General features: G+C 42.0%; 1 protein-coding gene across 1 annotated transcript in view; it reads right to left on the reverse strand.

Annotated features, from left to right (window-relative positions):
- RMND5A (required for meiotic nuclear division 5 homolog A) overlaps nucleotides 1-17110 on the reverse strand; it is a 65039-nt gene that overhangs the window by 21032 nt on the left and 26897 nt on the right. The window contains exons 3-4 of the mRNA XM_081101134.1: nucleotides 2615-2749; nucleotides 1027-1127 (exon numbers count right to left, since the gene is read on the reverse strand). Of these exons, the coding sequence (XP_080957260.1) occupies nucleotides 1027-1127; nucleotides 2615-2749 (236 nt within the window). The remainder of the gene's footprint in view (nucleotides 1-1026; nucleotides 1128-2614; nucleotides 2750-17110) is intronic.

Consider the following 17110-nt stretch of genomic DNA (forward strand, 5'->3'; position numbering starts at 1 on the left):
AATTTCTGAGAACTGAGAAATGATCAGAAACAGGAAATTATGGTATAAAAATTAAGTAGGTCAGTAGAAGAAATAAATGTGCATTTTATAAAATCAATAAGGATCTTCCAATTATTTTTCTGGTAACAGTGATCTCAAATACTGCCAACTTTAAAATACCAGGATCCTACGGCTAGGATCTCACAACAATCACTGTTTCTATCATCCATCTCTTCCTTTAATAAGTTCTTCTCTCTCCTCCTTCTCTTTCTCCTATCTGCATCTCTTCTCCCTCCCTTCCTCCCCCTCCTTCCTTCCTTCCTAATAAATAACCCAGTAATCCTCACATTTAAAAAATTCTAGAACAGGGGTCACAAACTATGGGCAAGGGACAAATATGGCTTGCTCGTTTTGTGTGGCAGAAGACCAAGATGGTATTTTACATTTTTAAAGGGTTATAAAATAAGACAAGAATATGTGCGATAGAGCCTTATGTGGCTTGCAAAGTCTAAAATATTTACTACCTGGACTTTTACAAAAATATTTGCTGGCTCTGCTCTAGGATGATATTTATCACAGTTTACTCAGTAATTCAGATAATTCACAGCAATGACAAGTGCACAGTAAATAATTAAATTTTACAGTGGCAATTAGAACTCCATACCACTTAGTTCCAATTATGTTGTTTTTTAGATACTAGCATAGAACTCAGCACATTACAGAAGTTCAAATATCAAGCTCTGCCTGCCTGAACAATAGTACTTCAGTTATAAAGCTAGTCTAAAGTGGTGGTATAGCCTGGATACAAGAAACCCTTCTCTCATGGGAATTCAGATCAACTGATAAGTGAAGTAAGCTCTAACCATTTCTCATATTACACATCCCCCATATTCACTTAGCTAAAAGAAATAAAATAATTCTTCTTGATTTCTCTGAAGTCTATCCCAGGTGAGATATATATCTCAAAATCTTTAATGTGTTTTCTAATTACATTTTCTTACAGAGTTCTCTCCAAGTATTCAAAATAAAACAAACTCAGTAACTTACTCCAGAGCAGGTCTCAGAACTCTGACTTTTAATGCTTCTAATATTCGATTTAACTCCACAAATGGTTCTTTCTGACTGGGGTCTACAGAAAGACCAGATTCCTGTGAAAACAAAAAGAACTGTTATTAGCACTAATCAGGATAAAGGGATATAGTAAAAGCATATTCTAAATTTAATATGGGACAAACCTTAAAGATATTTCTTTTTAACATGTATTTCTATGGCAGAGACTGATGGTTGAGCCCTAATATCATTCTTTCTCCTTTTCCAAAGTAGTGAATGTAAGCTGGGCATATAGCCATATGGAATAAAGCTGGGTATGATTACAAGATGGAAGTTCTGGCCAATGAAACATAAGCATGAACTCTTTGCCCCTTCCTGGAATACCAAAAGGTATTATAGAGCTTTCACTGGTATCCTGGACCATGAGGACAGGGGACGCCCTAGCAATAGGAGAGCTACAAAGAGCCTAGGTCCCGAAGAGACTCATGGGCACAGCTACATTGTATATGCTGTTGATGGCTTACTACCTCCTATTTCTGTGCAAGAAAAAGAAACTTCATTTTTGTTTAAGCCACTCGTATTTGGGGTCTTTGTTATTTGTAAATGAACTGAGTACTAAATAACACAATTTAGAAACTTTATATGGACACATACACAATTCCCATAAGGTACAGAGAAAGACCCAAGTTATAGTTTATCTGTTAAAATAGAAAAGGCTTATTGACCAACCTAATGTTACAACTATTTAGAGGTGGCCAAATGTAAACTAAAGCTTTAATTGAAGTGGTGCAAGTTTGTATAACTTAGCATCAGTAGTTCAATAAATTTGGGTTTCCATGCAAAAAAAAAAAAAAGGCTTAACGGTTTTGTTTACAGACTCGCTTTAAATTATTTAATTCTTATAGTCCTTAAAAAATAGCACATGGTAGCCAAGGACAAAATTTGAATACACATAAATCTGGTACTAAATCCTACCCAGTTCCTTTACTAAGAACCCGTACAGCCTTGGGAAATTTACTGTTCCAGACCTCAGATTCCGGGAGAAATAATTTCCATCTCCCAGGATTGCAGTGAAAATTAAAGGCGGGGTTTGACTTGTGGTAAAGACTCATATGTGTGGCAGCTGCTACCATTATGATTAAGTGGTATTTGGTAAACTGTTCTGAAATCCTTACACTTATGTCTAATAGAAAGAAAAAACAAGTAATACTCATCTGAAATAAATTTTAGCTTGAAATTCATTTGATAAGCAAAATTCTACCAGCTGGGCCAGAAGAGACGAGCAACCATAAATCTCTGTCCTTTTCTATACTAACCTTCCCTATCAAAAGAGGAGGAAATGAAGAAAGTAGCATCACTTCAGACCCCTTCACTGAGGACCTGGGACCAACATTTTGGGGCAGAAATAAGGAAATACTCCAATTAAGAAGTTCTAGGGTTATAATTCTCACCAATTAAAAAAAGATTTCCTAGTAAAATTAGGTCAGCCCTGATAATTAAGATATTAAAAATCTAACTATAGCTAGAAGACTCAGGAGCTCGAAGGCTGTTCTTTTTCATCTTCTTGCAGTTGGCACATTGTTACCTGGCAGAGCTCCTCAGCGACATCCAGCATTCCTTGTCGGAAGAAGTGCTCCACCATCACCTCATTGAGAAGCCGCTGGCTGTCCGCCTGCCAGCAGCCATCGATTCCCACACTGCTAATGTCAGAGTCAAAATTCTGGGGGCGGGAAGGACACATAAATAAATAAATAAATAAATAAATAAATAAATCACTCATGAATTGATTAGGATGCATCACTGTATATTATTTTCAACCCATCTAAAAGAAAGATTGGCCTTCATTTCACTCTGAGATACCCCTAAATAAATACTCAATTCAAATTCATCTGTAGCCTATGACAGAGAGTAGTTTTTCCACTGCTCCTTTTAAAACTTGTCACTCTCTTTGATTATTGTTGGAAGACTAAACAGGTGATATTTTAGAGAGCATCCTGCAAAAATATATAAATTTAACAGTGATTTATGTGAATAAATTGATTTTTTGACACTATACAACAGCAATTATTTTCAGAGTTGTACCTGTAAAAGCATTTTCAACACAACATTGTCTAATAGGAAAAAAAGCAAAAATCCGTATGCTTAACATAGAATCAGTTAAATAATCCATGACACATCCCAACAACTGCAGTGCCAAGGTGGGGGGTAGATCCACGGTGGGAGCATGGCCAGGTGGTTAAGAGAGCAGGCTCCGGGGCCAATCTACCTGGGTTTGAATCCTGGCTCTATCTCCTACTAGCTGTGTGATCTTGACCAAATTATAAGGCCTCTGAGCCTCAGCTTCCTTATCTTAAGTAGAAAAAATCAACACTACCTCCCCATTTGGGCTGAACTGCATCCTCTCAAAATTCCTATGTTAATGAAACCCTAAATCCCAGTATAGATCATAAGTTAAAATGAGATTTTAGGGTCGGTGCTAATCCATTAAGACTGGTATCCTTATAAAAAGAGGAAATAAAGACACAGACAGGTACAGAGGGAAGACCATGTGCAATGGACTGAATGTCTGCACCCTGCCCCCCAAATTCCCGCACTGGAGGCCTAACTGCATGACTGTCTGTGAGGAGGTGATAAAGGTTAAATGAAGTCGTAAGGGTAGGGACCTACTCTTAGAAGATAAGGAAGAAACACCAGAGTACAATGTTTATGCTCTCTCTCTCTCTCTCCACCTCCCTCCCTTCCTCCTTCCCTCCCTGCCTCCTTCTCCCCACCCCTCCCCATCATATGATACAGCGAGAAGGCAGTCATCAGCATGTCAGAAAGGAGGTTGACCATCCTCAATAGGACATGAATTGGCTAGGACCTTGATCTTGGACTTCCCGGTCTCCAGGATTGTGAGGAAATAAATTTTTGTTGTTTAAACTACCCAGTCTGTGGTATTGTGTAATGGGAACACAAGCTGACTAAGAACCACGTGAAGATGAAGCAAGAAGATGGCTATCTATAAGCCAAGGAGAGAGGCCTCAGAAAAGCAACCCTGCTAACACCTTGACCCTGAACTTCCACTCTTCAGAATTACGGGGAAATAAACATGTTTATGCCACCTAGTTTGTATAGCAGCCCTAGCAAGTTAAAACACTCTCTTACTGGTTAAATAAAATGGTAGTTGCTACTATTCTAGTATTACCATTCACAATTAAAAGGTGAGGCTCATTACTGTGTATCTATTAACATGGAAAAATGTCCCTAATACCTTAGGCAAAAAAAAATTAAAAACTTCTACGAAGTTATGACCCCATTTAAAATTTTTTTTTTTTTGTAATTGATTTCCGAGAGGAAGGGAGAGGGAGAGACAGAAACAACAGTGATGAGAGAATCGCTGCCTCCTGCACACCCCCTACTGAGGACAGAGCCCACTACCTGGGCATGTGCCCTAACCAGGAATTGAACTGTGATCTTTTGGTTCATAGGCTGATGCTCAGCCACTGAACCACACTAGCTGGGCAACCCCATTGTTTAAAAAAAAAAAAAGAATATCTGCCCTGGCCAGTATTCTCAGTGGCTAGTGCATCGGCCCATGAACTGAAGGGCTGCAGGTCCAATCTCGGTTGCAAGTTTGATCCCCGGTCTTGGTTGGCACAAGTAGAGGAGGCAAATGATGGATGTGTCTCTTTCACCTCTCTCTTTCTTTCCCCCTTCCTCCCTCCCTTCCACTCTCTCTAAAAGTCAATGGAAAAAATATCCTCAGGTGAGAATAAAAATATAAAATAAAGAATACTGTACCTTCAAATATTTAGGGGGAAAAATCTAAAAACATGTGCACAAAAGTATTAGTAGATTGCCAATGAAAACTACCATGCTCCACACAAAGAACAAAATTATTTTCATAATTAACAAATTAACCCAGTTCTGGGTAAAAGTAAGTAAACACACTCCACCTTGTCTTTACCACTGAATGCAGCTATAAAATCAGGACACAATAAATGGGGCAGCTATTTGGGGACACTTAAAAGCGGGGAGGAGTAAGCAGACTGAGGAAGAAGGTCACATGGTGGTGCGTTTACTAGTTTTCTCTCCCCAGTATCTCTCAGCCTGGATGCAATGCAGCCAAAACCCAGAAATGGGCACCTGGAATGAGAAGCCCCTTAGTTCTGCCATAAGGAATAGGAATGGGCTTTCCTACCATTCAGAGAATAGGGAGAATCAGATGCTTTTTTCCTCCTCCCTCCATCTTCTTTCCCCTCTAGCTCAAGGCAGTCTGCAGGCTTTCTATTGCAACTTAAAACCACACTTTATTTTATTTTTAAAAAATGTTTTTATTGATTTTTAGGTAGAGAGGAAGGGTGAGAGATAGAAATATCAATGAGACACATCAATCAGCTGCCTCTTGCACACCCCCTACTGAGGACTGAACCCGCAACCCGGGCATGTGCCCTGACCGGGAATAATGACACTCAATCCACTGAACCACACCAGCCAGGCAACAACACAATTTTATTATCTCACAGCTCTATAGGTCAGAAGTCCTTTATTCAAATGACTAAAGGAAAGGGGATCTGAAGATGACAGAATGTATTATAAACTCAGCAATCTGCCAATAAATAACTCTCTAAATGTCTAAGTGCACCCCTGAGCAAGAATCATTGAGACTAATTACAAGAGTCCTCACAGATCTATCAGCCTCATTCAATACAAATACAACGTTGAGATTTATTCTTGTTCATTTAATGATTGTTCTCCAATCCCATCCACTCCCAACCATTTATCAGGCGTCTGTTCTGCAGGAAAGAAAGAAAACAACTTTGCCCTGGCCGCGTGGCTCAGTGAGCTGGAGCATCACCCTGTTCACCAGAAGGTTTTGAGTTCAATCTCTGATCAGGGTGCTCATGGGAAGCAACTGATCAATGTTTTATTTGGCAGTATGAATTAAAAGTCAGAATTTTAATAACTACCACCAGATCAAGCTGCTCAGATGAAGCAGAAGAATTCCTTCAAATCTTTCCTTTACATACCACAAGGATATTTTGATCATCTAGGAAACTCTAAAATATAAGAGTCTAATATTTCAACAAATTGAAACAGTTTTACAATGATGTTTTAAATCTTTTAAAAAATATTTATTGTTGAGAATATTACAGAAGTCCCCACAATGATGCTTTTCATGGACCTTTATTTCCAATGGTAACTTTCTGTACCACTGTCACTACTATACAGGTAAGAAAAATCATACAGGATATCCCTACTACATTCAAATAATATAACTTACCTCCCTGTCTTGGGAAACACAACTAAAATGTAAATAAGCAATGCATTTGATGAAAATTACTGAACTTCCATCATTCTGATATTCTAGTTAAAACCACTGAGGTAGATAAGTACATTTTTTTCATAGATTACTTTCTGTTCACCTATAGTAAAATTTAAAGTTAAAATTATAAAAAGAAGATTGAAGAAATGCAATACAGTTTCAGAACTCCTTTTGTTATAACTGCACGTTCTTACTATTGCATCAGAGCTAGGATCAGTTAGTTCCAGGCTCTGTTGCTAGGCAACCAAACTGGTTTGCAAGGCTGCCCAGAAAATAAGCAGCACTGCAAACCAGCCAAGAAGTGGCTAATGAAGAGAAATATCTATTATTAGCACTACTGTTTTACTATAGTTTTTCCTTTTAAGAAAAGAAAACTTGGAAAGATGTTCTTAAATGTGAAGTCAAGATTCAAAGAAGAATCAAAAGCAAAACACACATTCAAGGGTGTGTCTGCCTGGAGATGTTATGACTTGGAAAGAGAAACACTAATTCATAAGTCATTTCATGTGCTTCTAGCATCAGTCACTTCTTTTTTAATCCTCACCAAGGACGTATTTTTATTGATTTTTTTTTTTTTTTTTTAGAGAGAAAGGAAGGAGGGGGTGAGAAGAAGGGAGAGAGGGAAGGAAGGAGGGAGGGAGGGAGGGAGGGAGGGAGGGAGGGAGAGAGAGAGAGAGAGAGAGAGAGAGAGAGAGAGAGAGAGAGAGAGAGAGAGATCCATAGGAGAGAAACATCCATCAGTTGCCTCCTGTACACATCCCGACCCACAACCTTTCGGTGCACAAGACTATGCTCCAACCAAAAAGCCACCCAGCAAGGACAAGTCATTCACATTTTTGATGAATTAAAAGTTTTAAAATCTGGAAGCTGAAGCAGAGGAGGGGTAAATTTATCAAACTGCCTAAACAGGCCATCCTATTGCTTTAGCTATAACATGAGCACGCTTACAAACTGGGTAGACTTTAATGACTGGCTTTTTTGTTCACTATCCCAAACTAATCCATTTCTGAAATACACTGTATGAAATTAGAATCATTGAGCACAATGATAACAGTACAGGACAAAATCCAGTATTTGGGAGTTTTTTTGTTTGTCTTTGTGGGTTTTTTTTAAAAATATTTTTATTGATTTCAGAGAGGAAGGGAAAGAGAAACATCAATGATGAGAGAGAATCATTGATCAGCCTCCTGCACACCACACGCTGGGGATCGAGCCTGCAACCTGGGCATGTGTCCTGAGCAGGAATTGAACTGCGACCTCCTGGTTCATAGGTCGACCGGCGAGGCCAGTATTTGCTTTAAACATAAGTGCCAATTCTTTAATACTGTAATTTTTTAAACTGCCCCATCTACTTTTGAAGAAAACTTGTTGGGCTGCTGTTGCACCTACCAGGAATCAATTTCCCTTCTAGGCATCCAGTTATTCTGGTTTAGGAGTGAGAGGTAATATCACACAGAATAATTAACAGAACAAAAAGATCTGTATTCTAGTTCCACTCAGTTTGAAATAACATCTACTTCACATATAACCCACAAAAGATTAGTCTCCAAAAGTTGTTTTTTCATCATAAATTCCTACCAATTAAAATTAAAGACCAACAACCTAATATTAAAAAAGTGGGCAGAAAATAAGCAAGAAACTCACCAAAGGAGTAAATTCTAACAATCAAATATAGAAAAAGATGCTCAAAAGATGATGAAGGAATTCAGCAGCTTGATTCATTGGTTGAGCATGGACCCATGAACCAAGAGGTTACCAGTTCAATTCCCAGTCAGGGCACACAGTGGGCTATGGGCTTGATCCCCAGAATGAGTCATGCAGGAGGCACAATTGATGTGTTTCTCTCTCATCAGTGTTTCTATCTCTATATGCCTCTCCCTTCCTCTCTCTCTAAAATCAATAAAAGTATATTTTTTGAAAAAGAAAAAAAAAGATGATGGAAACACAAATTAATACTAGATACCATTTAATATCCATGTGATTAATTTAAAATTTTTTAAAAGCTGATAAAACCAAGTGTACCTGAGAATCTAAGAAATAGGAACTCATACATAAGGACAAAATTGCCAATTGATTCAAAAAGTTAGCAAGCCCAGAAAAGCTAATGATGAGGCACATGCCTTATGATGAAATAATCCATATTTAGGCATAGACAAACAGCAGTGCTTTGCAGACTATGCACTAGAAAATATATTTTGTAGTGTATCATGATCAGCATTTATAAATACATTTTAGATGTAGACGATACCTTTTTAGACATTCCATTCCTCCACTGTATTATATTCATATCTCTATTTGGTTTTCAAAGTTAAAAGCAGGTTTTGCCAGATCAAGAAAAGGGGGTGGGGAGGGGAGATAAAGCCAAACTGCTAAGTGTTTACTTTGTAAACCAAGAGGAGGAACGGGGCATGGTCAGAGATATAACTAACTACTCTGCTGGGCCTTAAGATCCTTAAAATCCTTCATAATGTAACCATCTGTCACACTTGCATCCTATCTTCTCACAATTATTTCGCATATTATTTTATACTGGAGGCCCAGTGCACAAAATTTATGCACTCGGGGAGGGGATGGTGGAGGGGGGTATAGGGGTGGGGGAGTGGGTGGGTAGTGGTGGTGGTGGTGGTGGTGGTGGTGGTGGTGGTGGTGGTGTGGGGGTGGGGGGGAGCAGAGGGTGGTGTCCCTTAGCCCAACCTGCACCCTCTCACAATCCAGGAGCTCTCACAGGGGGTGTCTGACTGAGTCGAATATCCTTAGCATTGCCACAGAAACGGGAGAGGCCGCTGTCACTGCCACTGCACTTGCCAGGTGTGAGCCTGGCTTCTGGCTGAGCGGCGCTCCCCCTGTGGGAGCACAATGACCGGTTGTTCCACCACTGTGCAGTTGATTTGCATATTATACTTTTATTATATAGGACTAGAGGCCCGGTGCACAAAAATTTGTGCACTCGGGGGGGATTGGGGGTCCCTCAGCCCGGCCTGTGCCCTCTCGCAGTCTGGGACCCCTCGGGAGATAACGACCTGCTGGCTTAGGCCTGCACCCGGGTGGCAGAGGGCAGGCCCAATCCCTAGGTGCAGCCCCTGGTCGGGCTCAGAGCAGGGCCGATTGGGGAGTTGGGGTGCCGCCCCCTGTCATGCACAGAGCAGGGAGATTGGGAGGTTGTGATGCCACCCTCAGTCACGCTCAGGGTAGGGCCGATTGGGGGGTTGGGGCACCGTCCCGTCACACTCAAGGCAGGGTCGATGGGGAGGTTGCGGCGCCACCCCGTCACGCACAGAGCAGGGCCAATCAGGGGGTTGGGGCACTGCCCCCTGTCACTCACAGAGCACGGCCCATCAGGGGGGTTGGGGCTCTGTACCCTGTCATGCACAGAGCAGGGCCAATCAGGGGGTTGGGGCGCTGCCTCCGTCACACACAGAGCAGGGCCCATCAGGGGGGTTGAGGCTCTGTACCCTGTCACGCACAGAGCAGGGCCAATCAGGGCGTTGGGGCGCTGCCCCCTGTCACTCACAGAGCAGGGCCCATCAGGAGGGTTGGGGCTCTGTACCCAGTCACGCACAGAGCAGGGCCAATCAGGGGGTGGGGCACCGCCCTCTATCACCCACAGAGCAGGGTCGATCAGGGGGTTGGGGCACCGCCACTCTCACACTCAGGGCAGGGCCGATGGGGAGGTTATGGCTCTACCCCGTCACACACAGAGCAGGGCCCGTGGGGGGGGGGGTGTTGGGGAGCTCTCCCCTATCAGGCACAGAGCAGGGCTGATCAGGGGGTTGGGGCGCCTTCCCCTGTCACGAACAGAGCTGCAGGGCAATCAGGGGGTTTGGGCACTGCCCCCTGTCATGCTGATCCCGGTGCCGGGAGGCCTCATGGCTCCGCTGATCCCGGTGCTGGGAGGCATATTACCCTTTTACTATATAGGATAGAGGCCTGATGCACGGGTGGGGGCCAGCTGGTTTGCCCTGAAGGGTGTCCTGGATCAGGGTGGGGGTCCCCACTGGGGTGCCTGGCCAGCCTGGGTGAGGGGATGATGGCTGTTTGCAGCTGGTCACACACCCTTCAGGGTAGGGGTCCCCACTGGGGTGCCTGGCCAGTCTGGGTGAGGGGCTGAGGGCTGTTTTCAGGCTGCAGGTGACTGAAGCTCCCAACCGCTCCTTTTTTTCTTTCTTTTTTTTTTTTATTCTGGGCCAGCTTTAGCTTTGAGGCTTGGCTCCAGCTCTTAGGTTTCTGGCCTTTGCTTACAATGTTGCCATCCTGCTGGCTGAAGTCCGGAGGTATTTGTTACAATGTTTGAAACAGCAGGCTCAGAGGCCTGCAGCCGAAGGCGGAGAACGTTGGTTTCCTCCGTCACTGAGGCAAGCAAGCCTCATGTTAGTTTCAAGCTGCCTGGCTGTCGGCCGCCATCTTGGCTGACAGTTAATTTGCATATCTCGCTGATTAGCCAATGAAAAGGGTAGCGGTCATATGTCAATTACCATGTTTCTCTTTTATTAGTGTAGATACCTTTCCGTTCTGGTGAGCTGCTTCTATCTGAGCAAACTACAGAAATCCGAGTGACTATTTTACTAATTTTCCCAAAAATGGCACATACCTCTTACCATTTAGATGCACAGGAGAGAAATTCAGCTCACCGGGGATTAATTCCCTCAAGAAATTCAAATTCAGAAAAGCTCAAAATCTTAAAATCTGGGTTTTCATCCCAGTTGCTTCCATTTGCTTTTTAGTTCTGTGATCTCAGGCAGGCTACTGAATCAGTCTTAGTTTTCACATCTATATCTGCAGACAATAATCCCTCCCTTACAAAGCCTTGGTAAAGACTAAATTAAATAAGGAACATGAAACTCTACCAGGACCTATCCCACTGTAAGCCTCCAATTACAGTAACTGAATCTGAGAGGCAGGGCTTGCCACCAAATCTTCTATTCTACATTTAAAAGAATATTCATTTTAAAAAAACATAAATAAAAACAAAAATACAAAAGCATATTAACAAAGGCATTAATAATAAATTCATTAATCTATTAAAATCACTTGAATACAATTACAGGCTGGATTAGTTGACACAGCTTAATAGGTGGAAGGTCCTTTTCCCCTCTCAACCCAACCTGACTTGGATGCTAAACCACACCAGCCATTCCATTTTATAGCCTCAGGCAAAAATGGGTCTGTACCACCTCCAGGTCTAGCAGGATCCTCGGATCTGATTGCAGAGGTCCAGGCTTTCCTCTGAGGACTGGACTATATAATTCAACAAATAATTACCATTGTCAACTAAATAATGCCATTTCATTCTGCTCAGAGCAGTAGTAGTAAGAATAATACAGGCCCATAGCTTAGAGCTAATGATGTAGTGTGACAGACAGCAGAGAAAGCAGAACTCATCTTCTCTTTTGAGAATGCTCTTAGAACTGAAAAAGGCAAAACCAATACTGTTTCACAGACACTGAAGCCCAATACAAGTGGAGTCAGGAGTCTTGGTTGCTACAAAGAGAAATCTCTTTTGCCCAATCAAGCCAGGTTTAAAGAAAGGCTCTGTTAACTAGGGTCTCTCAGATTCTCCCCAGGGCTACTAATCACTCCAAGGCTCACACATTCCAGCCCTCCTTTCTGCAAGAGCTCTACTAAGAAAGATACCAGGGAAAGACCCTGAGAAGCCCACCTTGCAACAAATAACTGTGGCCGAGCAACAACTGTGGCCTTGCAAAAATTTAGACACATTGTCTACTTTATTTTCTTGAATTACTAGCTACTAATTCTGAGGGGAGAGGGAGGGGATTTAGTTGGATGTTTTGTTTTATTTTCAGGGAACATGTTGGCTTTTTAATCACTGTTGTCTCTTGATGACTTTGTTAATTATTCCTTTTCAATAATTCTAAAAATTCCACCCAAAATATGTATCAAAGTATCTGTCTATATTTCAGAAATCAGCAATTTTTCTTCTTAAGCAGAGTCAATGTTCTATCATTTTTATTTCCTTTTCCCTTCATTAATAGTAACATCTCTCTACATTAGGATTTATCCATTACATTAATAACAAAACTTTAGAGCTAGTACACATCTGACCCCACCCACATAGTCTACCTAAACTACTATTTAAGGCTAAACTCAAGACATTATCTCCCACTGGTACCTTTTTTCTCCTCCCATACCCCAACCATACCTACATAAAAGGCAGTTCTACATAAACTGCTCACCAGAACTACCTTAAAATATTCTATATTTTACGTTTTATAGCATTACTCCATTTGCTTTTTATGAGTCAGCATTTGCCTTACCAGTGTAGGTGCTCCATCTAGTGGCAGAAGATCAGTTAGAGCAGTGGTTCTCAACCTTGGCTGCACATTAGAATCACCTGGGAATCTTTTTTTTTTAAAAATATATTTTATTGATGTTTTATAGAGAGGAAAGGAGAGAGATAGAGACTTAGAAACATCGATGAGAGAGAAACATCGATCAGCTGCCTCCTGCACACCTCCTACTGGGGATATGCCCGCAACCCAGGTACATGCCCTTGACCGGAATCGAACCTGGGACCTTTCAGTCCGCAGGCCGACGCTCTATCCACTGAGCCAAACCGGTTTTGGCAAGGGAATCTTTTTAAAATCCTGATTTCTGGGCCTCATCCTCTGGAAATTCTGTTTCTTTCTTATGGGGTGAGGCCACAACATTAGTAACAAAGAAACAGAATTTCCGGAGGATGAGGCCCAGAAATCAGGATTTTAAAAAGATTCCCAGGTGATTCTAATGTGCAGCCAAGGTTGAGAACCACTGAGTTAGGGCAATGTGGTTTTAAAAATATATTTAACCATTCTTTTCTCCCTTAAAACATTACCAACCCTGCAATGGCCTAATTTCCTAATTCCCTAACCTTGGTTGCAGGATCAATCCCTGGCCTGGGTTGGGGTATGTGCCAAAGGCAAGCGGTGAGTGTGGGAAACAACCAACTGATGTGTCTCTCTCACATCAATGTTTCTCCCTCTTCCCCCTCCTCTACCTCCCCTCCCTTTCACTCTCTAAAAAATGATCAATTGAAAAAATATCCTCAGGTAAGGATTAAACAATAAAAATAAAATGCCCTAAACAGGAGAGGGTCCTACATTTTCTTAAAATGGGGGAGAAAATTAAAAATAGACTAACAAATGATTTGTTTTTACCAAAAAAACTGCCACAGGCTCTGGCCAGTATGCTCAGTGGTTACAGAATCAGCTCACGGACCAAAGGGTCATGGGTTCAATTCTTGGTCAAGGTCACATACCTCGGTTGCAGGCTTGATTCCCTAACCCGGGTTGGGGCATGTGCAGGAAGTAACCAATCTCTCTCTCTCTCTCTCTCTCTCTCTCTCTCTCTCTCTCTCTCTCCCTCTCTCTCCCTCCCTCCCTCCCTCCCCCCTCCTCCCTCCTCTCCACTCCCTCTAAAAATCAATGGGAAACTATCCTTGAGTGAGGATTAAAAACATATTTGCCACAGAACTCAATAGCTGATATTATGTTTTAAACAGTGATTGCAATACTTTGGACATCTGAAAATAGTCAACACATTAAAGCAGAAATCTTCAAATTTTATGTTTATAATAAAAAGCCATAAAACACCTTGGTTAATACCACAAACTTCTTTTCTGCTTACATTTTCAGAGAAGTGATAACTAGAGAATTTTAAAACACAAGAAGCATTAAAACACTAAAGGAACAAACATCATTTAGCAAATTTACTGAAGTTCCTCACTCAGAACCAGCCAGCTCACAAAGGAGTCACAGTTTCTTTGATTGCCTCCTCTTGGGAGGGTGGGAACAAGTGTCCATGGTGCTCACAGGCTGCTGAACAACATTCCAGCTTATTACTCAAGTCTGTTTGTTGTGGTTTTTAAAGGTTTGTGTCACAATGGCTTCAGCTTCATCCTGTTCTCACCACCCATCCACATAAGTCTACCAAGCCTTTATAACAGGTGGCCCTGAAAGCTTATACAAACTGACTAGGTCAAAACCAAAGAAAAAAAAAAAACCTTACAAGTCAATGGTGTTTCATATGACAACAGCCTACACAGAATTCCTCGTCTATGTGAGAAGCTCGTGCACAATGTCTATGTTGTTCTAGGGGGTAATAGCTTCCTCCACAGCTGAGGCCAAGTAGATGCAAAAAAAAAGAGAGAGAGAAAGAGAGAGAGAGAGAGAGAGAAAGAAAGAATGCACTAGATTAGAAGATGCTAGAGAACTGGGCTAAGAGATCCAGGGGTCTGTGTGTGTGTGTGTGTGTGTGTGCGCGCGCACACACACGCTAAGACTATAATTCACTAAATACTGATCAGTATCAACTTAGTAACATAGTTTCATATAATGGATCAGGAGAATCTAGGTCACCTAGAAATTAAACTACTTTCACAAGAACATAAAACTACCAAAATGAAAAATTACTTGAAAAGGTCCTTGCAACTTCCAAGTACATGAAAAAAAAAATGTCCTCAAAAGAGAAATGAGTAAATTAGAAGTATATAATTAGGAACATTCACTTCAAACCCATCCCCACACAAAAAGCCAGAATTTAGATTACTCACTACGTGTTCCCTCGGTATCCATTCTCAAAGAGGTACTGCAATTCCAGCACCAAATATATTTAAATGCTTTGTCTCAAAGATGGGCCAAAATATCTGACAACCCTATGAATATGTGTAAAGATTTGCTAGATCAGGTGGCAGGCATGCTCAGCAAATTGCCAGTAGGGGGGACAAGAGTAAAAGAGGGTCCAGATGACAATTAGGACCAGACAACAGACACACACTAGGAAATGGAGAAACCAGTGCTAGAATGCTAGGCTGGTGACTCTGCCCAAATGCTCCTGACCCTGGGAGGCGGCAGTCAACACACGGGAGGCGGTTGCTGAGACTGCCCCGCCTACTCCCACAATCTGTGATCTCTTCTCAGATACTTTTTCTGACTGGCTGCTTTGGGAGCTTCAGCTCTTTTCACTCCAATCATCTTCTGCAGGCAACATGGTGGTCAAACAAATCTTGACCACCTCACAGGGGTTGAACTATCAAAGTCACTAGAATGCCTTGGTCACTGGCAGCCACTGAAATCTGAGGCTTCCAGGTTACTTCACCCTAGAGCAGGGGTGGGCAAACTTTTTGACTCGAGGGCCACAATGGGTTCTTAAACTGGACCGGAGGGCCAGAACAAAAGCATGGATGGAGTGTTTGTGTGAACTAATATAAATTCAAAGTAAACATCATTACATAAAAGAGTAAGGTCTTTTTTTTCAATAGTTTTATTCATTTCAAACGGCAGGATCCAGCCCGCTGGCCGTAGTTTGCCCACGGCTGCCCTAGAGAAACGGAGGGTTTTCTCTAGGTGCCTCACCACCATTCAAGTAAGTCCTTGGGCTAACACACAGCAATAATCACTGCAAGTAATAACTGAAGACTTGCAATGCCATTGCCCCAGAAGGTCTGAGCCAAAGCCTGCTCCCAAGCTGTGTTCACTCCCTCAGAGTCACCAAATAGGCATTCCAGCCTCAAAGCTCTATCGGAAAATAGGCACAGCTTTCCCACCCTTTGCTGGCAACAGCCATCACTGATCCAGAAATGGGGCTGCTGCCACCAACACCACTTCTCTGACTTCTTTTGCTGAGTTGAAGCCCTCGGCACTATGAAATGTCACTAACACTTCTGTAGGTCACAGCTACCCAAAGAGTTCCCAGAGCCCCTGCTACTCATGGTCCTGACATACTGCACCTACCAGTTAATGATGTCTCCTTAGAAGCATACAGTTCTGACTTAGGCTGCCTCAAGTTTAGCCTTCAATACTACTGTTACATAGGAAAATTTCTAACAGGTTTATCCATGAGTTAGAGCCATTCTCTGGATTCCATGAGTTTATATCTACATAACAGGTATTGCTCTTGTGTACAGACTAAGCAACTCACAGGACTGGTTACAAAATGACTTTGCTACAAAGAGTTCTCCCCAAAAGTTCTTCCAGCTGTCCCAGAATTTTGCAATGTGTGAACAAAAATGTCCATTACCAGTCACAAACTTCCCAGTGGCTGAGTGGTCAGAAGTATCACACCGTAGGGCCCACTAGGACTATGAGCTCTAGCACTGGCCCAGTGCTAGAAATGATATTGCTTATCAGTAAGCCACGAAGTCAAAGATTGAAGAGATGCTACAAGAAAAATCACCCAACACAAGTGACGGGCCTTGCTGGCTATTCACACATAAAGCAACCTGAGGAAAGGCAATTAGCATGCACACAGAAAGACATGAGTTAGGATGGTACAGAGGAGGTGAATACAACGGTTGTTTCCTCTTTTTAAAAATATGTTTTATTGATTTTAGAGAGAAAGGGAGTTAGAAACACCAATGAGAGAGAAACATCAACTGGCTGCCTCCTGCATGCCCCCCACTGGGTATGGAGCCCACAACCTGGGCATGTGCTCCAACCTGGAACGAAACCGGTGACCTCTTGGTTCATGGGTCGACGATCAACCACTGACCCACACTGGCCAGGCCACAGGGTGTTTTCTTAATCATCCCATAACACAGACAGAATCATAGCCAGGAAATTACTCAGGAAGTAGGAAAAGTTACTTCTGTAAACAAACTCCTTCATAGGAGGTTAAACATTTCTTAAATTTTATTTGCTGTATTCATATAAGAAATGGATAAATAACAAGGCTGTAAGAAGAGGTGTTTTTTGGTTTGTTTTTATTTTTTATTTTCAAATAATAGCAACAGGGAATTAAGAATATCATAGTAAAAAAAAAACCATCTGCAAAAGTTATTAA

The sequence above is a fragment of the Myotis nattereri genome, assembly GCF_964212035.1.
Source record: "Myotis nattereri genome assembly, chromosome: 10".
NCBI classification, from domain to species: Eukaryota; Metazoa; Chordata; class Mammalia; order Chiroptera; family Vespertilionidae; genus Myotis; species Myotis nattereri.